This window comes from Urtica dioica, chromosome 3 (genome assembly GCF_054948205.1).
Source record: "Urtica dioica subsp. dioica isolate 48M chromosome 3, U.dioica_male_clone48M_v1_H2, whole genome shotgun sequence".
Taxonomy (NCBI): domain Eukaryota; kingdom Viridiplantae; phylum Streptophyta; class Magnoliopsida; order Rosales; family Urticaceae; genus Urtica; species Urtica dioica.
Window position 1 is genome coordinate 43,727,010 of NC_142758.1, and position 9,563 is coordinate 43,736,572.

The 9,563-nt window shown below is 34.1% G+C and overlaps 1 protein-coding gene across 4 annotated transcripts; it reads right to left on the reverse strand.

Annotated features, from left to right (window-relative positions):
• Positions 1-4,468: 4,468 nt before the first annotated feature.
• Positions 4,469-7,689, reverse strand: LOC149402995 (RING/U-box superfamily protein). 4 transcript variants are annotated; one of them, XM_089609588.1, is made up of 4 exons: positions 7,523-7,687; positions 6,462-7,034; positions 5,448-5,491; positions 4,535-5,363 (listed from the first exon to the last, which is right to left on the reverse strand). In XM_089609588.1, the coding sequence occupies exons 2-4, from the start codon at positions 6,763-6,765 to the stop codon at positions 4,665-4,667; spliced, it is 1,047 nt and encodes a 348-aa protein (XP_089465714.1). In that variant the 5' UTR covers positions 6,766-7,034; positions 7,523-7,687; the 3' UTR covers positions 4,535-4,664. The 4 variants fall into 4 exon arrangements, with proteins under 4 accessions (XP_089465712.1, XP_089465710.1, XP_089465714.1 ...); XM_089609587.1 differs by having other exon boundaries at positions 4,536-5,363; positions 6,453-7,034; XM_089609586.1 differs by lacking the exon at positions 5,448-5,491 and having other exon boundaries at positions 4,469-5,363; positions 7,523-7,689.
• Between the last annotated feature and the right edge of the window lie 1,874 nt (positions 7,690-9,563).

Here is a 9,563-nt window from a genome sequence, read left to right on the forward strand (position 1 = left end):
TTCTACTATACCGATTTGCATAAATAATTTGTAGCAATTTTTTTGGTTTCTCCCTGGAGTAGGTTTTTATTCATTAAAAAAGTATTAATGGATGGATGCTATAATTAAGGAATCGATTACACAATCATTTATTTCTTCTTTTTTTTTTCTCAAATTATATCACATGTATATGTTAAAGGGTAATTTAGGCAGCTAATTGTATCAGTTTAGAGTTTAGACGTGTGGCTATTCATCCGGACGTTTTCTGGCTACATCAAATATTGGCTGCGTTTGGTTCAGATTAAAATGCCCTATTTTTGTTTTAGAAAAAACTAAATTGCTTATCCGGTGTTTGGCAAAACTGTTTTTACAAAAAACTTCAAAAGCGATTTTAGATTTTGTACATGAGATGGAAAAGCTAGGATTCTTAGCTTTTGGAAAAAGTGTTTTTAAGTTTGCTATACAAATTACTGTAATATCCTCGTACAAAGTGTTTCTAAGTCATCTGTATGATATTTTAAATTCTATCTCTCTTCGTAAATTGTGAGAATTTTTGTACCATAATACATAACTTTTCTCTATGCCTCATTTTTTTTCTATATAAGAGTGAAACTTGTTCAAAAATGATTTGTGCATTTTATTGGAATGTCGTTGGCCGTTGGAGTCCAATAGTAGTTTGTCTTGTTACGTTATCTTTTTTTTTTCTCTTTGATTTTTTTAACAAAAAAATATTATTCATATATATGCATATAAATAAACATATTAATAATTATTATTTAATTTTTCTCTACGCCTCATATTTTTTTTCTATATAAGAGTGAAATAAAAAATGATTTGTGCATTTTATTGGAATGTCGTTGGCCGTTGGAGTCCAATAGTAGTTTGTCTGGTTACGTTATCTTTTTTTCTCTTTGATTTTTTTAAGAAAAAAATATTATTCATATATATGCATATAAATATACATATTAATAATTATTATTTAATTTTTAAGAACATGTCTATTTTAGTCTTTTTACTATAATATATTTATTTTACCAAACGTTAAATCAACTTTTGTTAGCAACAACTGTTTTATAAACAGTTTACCAAATACCTGTCAGTTTTTGAAAAAAAAACAGTTTTTTTTTTTCAAAAACTGAATATAAAAGCATTTTTTTAAAAACAAAGTTATGCCAAATGGGGCCATTATAGTTTGATTTGAGCTAGAAAACTAGAGCGCCAAAAAAAAAATGGGCATTCAGCACGCATGAATTCCTAGGAAGTCTTAAATTATCTGCTTACAATGAAAATGAGAGCAAGATTGAAGAAAACTAAGAGTTTTTAGCACGATGAAGCTAAAGAAAAAAAAACTACGAATTTTACAAGAACAAGCCAAAGAAAAAAAAACTCAACCAAATGACAATTTTAGATGAAAACTTGAACAAAATCTACAATTCATTGTTGTTATTCATGTAAGTGTGTGTTGATTTATATATGAGTTGAATCGAATACAAGTAATACTTGTAGCTCGGGCAGAACCACACGTGCAAGTTTCCCTGCATGTGGTGCACGGGCCCATTTATAGCCATGTGTATTTATTTGTAAACAATTGAGAAATGTTAGATAATTAGAGCAACTTCAATGGGGAAATCAATACATTTTTTGCTTCACTTGCCACTTAAGATTTTCAAGCTATATCCATTTAAACAAGAATCTCCCTTAATGGTAAGCTAATACCATTTTCTACTTAAGTACATCTCACATATGAACATCATCCAATAACAATCCAACAAGTATCCATTGGACCCACTAGTTTTTTCTAGAGCTAATTAGCTCTATAGAGCCAATTTGCTCTACAAAACAAATGACTTAAATGTGAAACAATGGTGGAGTCACTTACTTCAATTTTAAGTTATTAATTAGCAAGTCATTTTATACAACCATTAAAGTTGCTCTTATTATTTGTGTCTCTAAAATAAAAATGCTAAACAAAGAATAATCAAACTAACGCGAGAGGTATATCTTGCAATCCTTTGACGATATTTTTTCATACAAATACAGAAAGAGAGATTCATCTTACAAGAAGTATATAAATGGTTTAATACTATTTATTCTTGTTACTATTTTTTTTCTTTCTTTTTTATGATTTTAACATGAGGTGTCGTAACACTATAACAAGAATATATCAAATTGATAATAAATAAATGTTCATTGTCTTTTTTTATTATTATAATTCTTTTCTTTTCTATTTAGGGGTATTTTCGTGATATAATTCACCTACAACATTAAGAATGTGACATGTGTACAAATTTCGTTAAATATTTAACGCAATGAGCAAATTTGTTACGACTTTATAAAATTTGTATAAAAAATTCCATCAATAGAACCAAGACAACAATTTAAATGTGCCACATCCCATATCTATCTTTTCGATTTATTAGAAGTGTTAAAAAGTCGAACATACCCTTTTCAAGCTAAAAGAAGTTTGGGCTCATGTCCGACCCGTCTCCTTTTATTGTAGGTTGATGGCCTAAGGGCCTCTCCAGTGGAGCGCTATGCGTTCCTTAATATAGCGCCAGTGCTCCACTCGAGCGGCATAACCCACGCTAATATAGCGTGAGAAGTTATTTCCCAACAGTGCAGCGCTATTTGTAGCGCTGCACTGTTTAAACGCTATAATTTTTTTTTTCCTCTTTTAGGTTTTAAAATTTACCCAAATGTCCAAATTGTATATAATTACTTAATATTTACCCCTAAAATTATTTAATTTATATAAAATTTATTATTGTGCATAATTTAAAAGACAACAATATTTTAAAATACAACAATGATATTTGCACATTGCAAGAAAATTATAATATTAAAACGGTCATAATCAACTAATACCAAACACAATTACATTAGCAATTTAGAAGAAAGTCAACAAAAAAACTCAAAAGACATTAAAAACACAATGCAACAAAATAAAATAACAATAGATAAACTAATATTCTGGAAGATTGGTGCCGGATCCCCCGAGACCGGTAAAATATTGAGAATATGAATCAGAAGTCGGAGGTGGTGCATGGGATTGTTGTTGTTCAAGCCTCTTTTGCATAATTTTCGCTTGTTCGGCTTGAACATATGCCCGAACCTGTGGATCTGGTATTGAACTTAAATCCCGGAACAATATTTTATTTTCTTCCTTGATTTCTTTCGATTCCAAGTGGCGTGCCTGATAACACTTGTTGAAATGGTGGGGGATGATGACACAAGATTTGAGCAATTCGTTAATCGTTATAGACAAATAAGAGATAAAGATGCACACATCGCACTTCGGAATACATTGATTGAGAACTTGTGGGAAGAGTATTCTAATTCCGAGTCATAATTGTTTGTGTTAAAGTTACTTTTATTTGTTGTGTTGTAGTTTGTTTTACTTTATTTTAATTGAGTTGTGTTGTAATTTTTTTTATTTTAATTGTATTGTGTTGTATTTTATTTTTTGTGTTGTGATTTTTATTAAATACAATTTTATTTTATTTAATGTGTATTTATATTTATAATTATAATTAATTTATAGAGTAATATTTTACTCATTATCATAATTCTTCTAAGTTATCTAATTAGTAATAATAATAAAAAATATAGGGGTATAAGTATAAATAGGAAATAAAGGGGGAAAAAATAGAGTGAAAAATAGAGTGAAAAATAGAGTTCGGTTGGAGAGAAATCACTGTTTACAGAAAAATAGAGTGAGAAATAGAGTGAGAAATAGAGTGATCGGTTGGAGACGGCCTAAGATATAAGACCACAAGCCCGACCCGACAGGGGGTGAAGCTCATGTCCCTCGAGGTTGAACCGTGCCTAAAAGAGGCTTACCAAATAAAGTATGAATCATTTTTTTTTTATCAAACACAACTTTACTAAATAAAAATATAAATTTTAATCAAAATGATTGTTTTCTTAAGGGCCTAGATCCCAATTCTACTTCAGACCCTTTCAATAATTTCGTTTTAACTCGACCCTTTTTTGAGGTGGGTATGATGACTGGAGTGTAACCCAACATTTTAATATCCTTAGGCTATGTATTTTTTAAATGAGTTTCGTGTGTATTTGGTTAATTTTGAGTTTATTAAAAGTATTTCTTTAAAATTATCACCGTACTTGGCAATGTTTAGATTATTATTTAAACTTTTTTTTTTGAAGAGTCTATCAATTTATATACTTTATGTACGAATAGATTTTCCATCAATGTCCACGACCACGTGCAGCTACCTTATTTTAAATATTAAATTAAAACTACGCCGATTTGCTTTCGTGATCATCTCTCTCTCTCCCTCTCTCATATCCATCTACTATTTTTGTTTCTCTTAGGAATCATCTACACATACGTGTTCACTTGGTTAATGAAATCGATAAGAGTTATAACAATGAATATCCTTAATACAAGAACAAGAACTGTAATGATAAAAAAAACTAATAAATTGAAGTTAATAACAACACCAACTCCCGGCCACAAAGAAACCAAAGTTCAATTTTTTTTTTTTTTCTAGTGTTATTCAAACCGCAATTCATAAGATCAAAACTATACATCAATAATTAGGTTTTACAATCACATCGTGTTTAAGTATGAAAAAAAAAAAAATCAAACGCTTGACAGAAGAATCTCACATGAACTCTTTTTTTTGTTCTTCTTCTTCTTCTTTTATCTACAAATATAATTTTTACCTCTTCGTGCTCGGCCCCGCAACAAAACCCGACCCGCTCTTCAACGAAAGGCTCTTCCTGACGCGGTTCCTGTTGAGCAAAAGCACGGCGTTCCGAGTCGGGGCTTGGAAAGCGCCCTCGACGCAGTCCCCGGCCTGACCGCAGCTCCCCCAAGGCCTTGACGCCGCCGCCGTCCTCTGCCCGATTTTCTGATCCGGGCAGGTCTCCTCGTCTGCGGGCCCGAGGCAGACGGGGCACGGCGGGTCGCTCTTGCGGGCCTTGGGAGTGGTGTTTTCCAAGCACTCGGCGTGGAAGACGTGGCGGCACGGAAGGACTCCGGCGACTGGCATGTCTCCGCTCCTCACGATCCGCCGAGAGCCCCACGGCGACCTCTGCGAGAGGAGCCTCTCGCACAGCCCGCACCGAGACCCGTCCGACTGGAATTTCCGATCCGACGGCTCGGAGTCGAAGGTCTCGGAGATGTCGGCGAAGTCCGCCGCGCTGCTGCTTCCGGCGCTGCTCCAGCTCCGGCCGGCGGGGAACTCCGGCGAGGCCTGTCCTCCTCCTCCTCCTCCGGCGGGGAAGGAGAGCGGGTGGATCGGTTTGGACATGAAGGAGGAACGGCGGGTTTGGAACGAGCGCGATTTGGGTTCCGATCCGCTGCTGTCGGAACGGAACGAGGTCGAGCCACCGCTCTCTGGGTTCTCCGATGTTCCCTGCAATACATGGATCGGTGTAAGAAAGAGCGAGCAATGATGATGATGATGAGGTTACAGCTTTTTGTAATTAAATGGATGTACCTCCATGGCAGTCCTAAAGGATGATTGACCAAAAGTCGTTCCTCCTAAAGAGTTAGATAGACAAATAAGTGATATACAACAGTACTATGTTGAGCTGGTGCGTTATAAGCTGATTACAAAATAGTACCATGATAAGATCCCTGTGTATTTCATTACTGGAAAATAGAATGTACAATGATAGCTACAAGCTCTCGAGAGGCTTAAATGATTTATCTAACTACTTGATTATGTTCACCGTACTGTCACTTGGATCCTGACATGCCACTCAAAAACGAAGCAGAGAAAAACGAATGGCGACATGTCTAAGCTGTGGGGTTGAAACAAAATTATCACACAATAGACCATTAACAAGCATGTGCTATAACGACCTTTTTTTAGGGAACTTTAGACCAATTGTTGCTCGAACCCGCGACCTCAAATAGGTGTACTATAATGCTATAATGTCAAAGGTAATTCTGGATTCAATGATTAGGAATCCTACAGACACAGTTAGAAAAAATTACAAGCTACGACCTTAAACACCCAGCCAATTCTCGTTAATTCCACACACAAAAAATAGTGATTAGTGCATTAACAAAGCACACCATTCACATGAACAAGTCCATGAGTAGTTTCTTCCTACAATTAGTCTTTAGTGATTATCCCAATTAATTCCGAATTCGAGAATCTCACTTTCTTTCCAGTATCATCAGAATTCCAGAAACCATCTACTAGCACCGGCACACTTTTTTTTTTTTTTTTTTTTTATGATTTATACATAAATAAATCAGAAGAGGTTTCATCATGCATCTTCTAATCGTTCACCAAAATACTGCTACTTTGTAATGAATAGAGTGGTGGTCATAATTCGAAAAACCAAACAATCCATCGTAAACGCTGAAAAGCCAAATTAAATATGTTCGCTCGCAGATGAATAAAATCCAAAAACACACCACTCAAAAACCAAACGCTGAGACTAGTGACCCCTGAATTAGTTTTACACTAAAAAAAATAACAGAACGGTACCTGAATTACCTCTTCTGGCTGCAGATTCAAAGTCATCAGCCCTGATCTCCTGTATCGCCGGAGGCGTCCACTGAGGACCTAGAGACGTGTCGGACGAGCCGCTCAGGAATATTCCGGCGCCATCGGATCCATAGGACGGGTTATAGAGCTGGTTGCCTCTGACCCAGCTCCTACTTTCTTTGCTGTTCGTGGACGTGGACGACCCGTACTGTTGAGCTCCACTTTGCAGCTCGGGCTGGAGCTGAAAATCCCATCTGCCCGGGGGCGGCGAATAGCTCGAGTTCGTTCGCCAGTACGGCTCGTGCGGACCCATTGACCAATCCTGGCTGTTCGTGTGAGACCCATGTGGCCTCGCGGCCACACAACAAAGCGATCCCGTTTTAGCTATTTTTTAGTCCGACCTGCCGAGACTTGGTCCGAATGCCATCGAACTCTACCTAAATTCTTTTTCACCGGTATTTATTGCCAGTAGTTTCACATTATTTCCGTGTAGCTTCACTTGTGCAAAAACACCCACAATACACCGATAACTAAACGGTCACTACAAATGCCCAATTGCGATATATATACCCAGCAATAAACCTACCACGGAAACAAGAAAAATGCATGAGATCTTTGGCTCAGAGAAAACTAGGAAAAGTCACTCCACACACTCATGATTTCGCCTATAATTTACATTACTCCTTTTTTAAAAAAAAATTATTGATCAGACTCGCTTAATTAAAACCTTGAACTTTAGAGAAAGAAAGAAAAAAAAAAATCTTTCTTAAAATTGCAAGCATTTCCGCTGCATGAATTGTGGTTAGAATGAAAAAAAAAATCACACAAAAATTACAGCAGTATAAAACAGAGTGTTCTTTACAACGACACAAATTATTATTTTATTTTTTGCTCGTGGCATCCGTAAACTAAGGATAACAAAAAGATTCTCTGAGTTTGTTTTCTTTCTAATTCGTCTCAAACTTAAATTTCATACCGATTTTCTCTGATTTCCTAATTTTCAACATGAAAACTCGAAAAAATAAAAATTGAGTAACACAAAAACCCTCAAGGATAAATCAGAAAGCTACCTTTAACTGTTTGGTGAGAGAATTGACCCCGATACTGTTCGTCGAGGCTCACTGTAATCGCAACTGGTTTGAGAGAAAATGAGAACCCTAAATATTTTCAGAGTGAGAGAGAGAGAGGAAAAGTTAAGAAAAATTAGGGACCCTTTTTCTTTACTACGCTTTTTGCAACAAAATAAAATAAAAATATATTTCCTGCGAAATATGGTTAGGTCGCTTTTTGTAATTTGTTTTCTTATTGATGACTACACAGTACAAACACCTGTTTTTATTTCATTATTTGTGTGGTGAGCGAATGAATTGTCAAAATAAGCTGTTTTTTTTTTCTTTCCAAATATTAATTATCCTTATAATGGCGTTCTTAAATCTTAATGATTGCGAAATTTTGATGCCGTTTGAAACTATACCTCGTCTTATTCATAGAGCAGAGCTAATCATTGTGGTGTATATTTTAATGTAGCCAAAATAATTCATTTCCTTAGTTTAAAAAGTTTTTATTTTAGTAAAGTTGATCAAGGTTTTTTATTATTATTATTATTATTTTTTTTTTGGATAAAAGGCTCCTCAAACGAAATATTGATAAAAGTCAAATGTTTAGATTACAAAATTAGCACAAAGAAAAATTCAAAAACTTTTACAAGAAAAAGATGAAAAGTAGACTACAAACAATCATAAATACTTCTTAAAAAAAATCATAAATACAACAAAATAACATGTGGATTACATATTTATATTTATGTATGTAATTAATCATTATCATATTATTATACGGTCGCAAGTGGAAACGTTGGTCTTTGCTTGTTGCAAATTACGGTTTTAGAGGTTTTGTCTGACTGAGATCCACGCCCAAAGAAGAAAATCATATCTTACATCTGAGATTCAGATCTGAAGAAAAATTCAAAACCACTCTCCGATTAAAGATCGAACGGTACAAAAGTCAGATATTATAAATCTGTATTATTGAAATATAATTAAAACATAGAGCAAAACATGAAAAGAAAATAATAAATAAAAATTATCTTCCTCTAAGTCGAGAGTTCTCTATTGGTCGAGACCATCGAGAGATGACACCGAAGATTGAAAGCCCAATTTTTTTTTCGAGAGAGGGTGTGACCAGGCACGAAGCCACATGGAAGTGAGAGGGGGCTATAGCCCCCCTTCAATTTTTTTTTTTTTGCATTTTTTGCCCATTTTTATTTTATTTTTACATTTTTTTACCCTCAAAATTTACAAATCAGCCCCCCCTGAATTTTTTTTTACAAATTAGCCCCCCCTAACCTAAATTTCTGGCTTCGTCCCTGGGTGTGACTAGAGATTTTTTTTTTGGGTGTCTCTCTCTCTCTCTCTAACCTATATGGCCAAATAGCTTTGCCTTGGTGGGTATGTTTTTTTTTTTTTTTTTTTTTTCTTCTTACCTAGGTTTTAGTTATTACTAACTACACTATATATAAACACATGGAATGTAATTGGTATACCATTAATTAAATAAATTACCTATAACATTTAATTAGGAAAAAAATGAATTAATATAATCCTGCATATGTTAGAGATAAAGAGAATAAGGTTTTGACTTTTACAAAAAAAAAAAAAAATTTAAGAAATTGTATGAAATAGTCAAATAATTACTCTCAATTCAAATTATAGTTTAAATATTCAAATATAAAAAGATAGCATTTAAAAAATACTTAATCAAGAATATATTTTCTTACTGAATCTTAAATGAACTAAAATAAATAAATAAAATGTCAAAATATCTACCTCATTGACTTTGTTTTACTTGGAGTTGGATAGCTAAACTGATATACTGATTGTATTATATAATATTTTGATAAAAAAAAATTAAAGAACTATTGGCTAACAGCTCAAAGTCAGCTCTAAATTGAAGAAGATATGCATACTAAATTTCAATGCCGTTGAGTAATAAAAGTAAAAGCATTATGATTGTGGTGAAAAAAACTAACCTGACAATTACTCTTTACATATTTATTCATGGGCACCGTAGCGAAATAGTCAAAATGAAACTATGAAATTTGTTTTTAGCCTA

Bases quoted from the DNA above. Each gene is read 5' to 3' on its own strand.
- LOC149402995 (XM_089609584.1), bottom strand. From the start codon at position 6,765: ATGGGTCCGCACGAGCCGTACTGGCGAACGAACTCGAGCTATTCGCCG. The intron at 5,364-6,452 runs GTACCGTTCTGT...CATGTATTGCAG, and splicing joins AGCCAGAAGAGGTAATTCAG to GGAACATCGGAGAACCCAGA.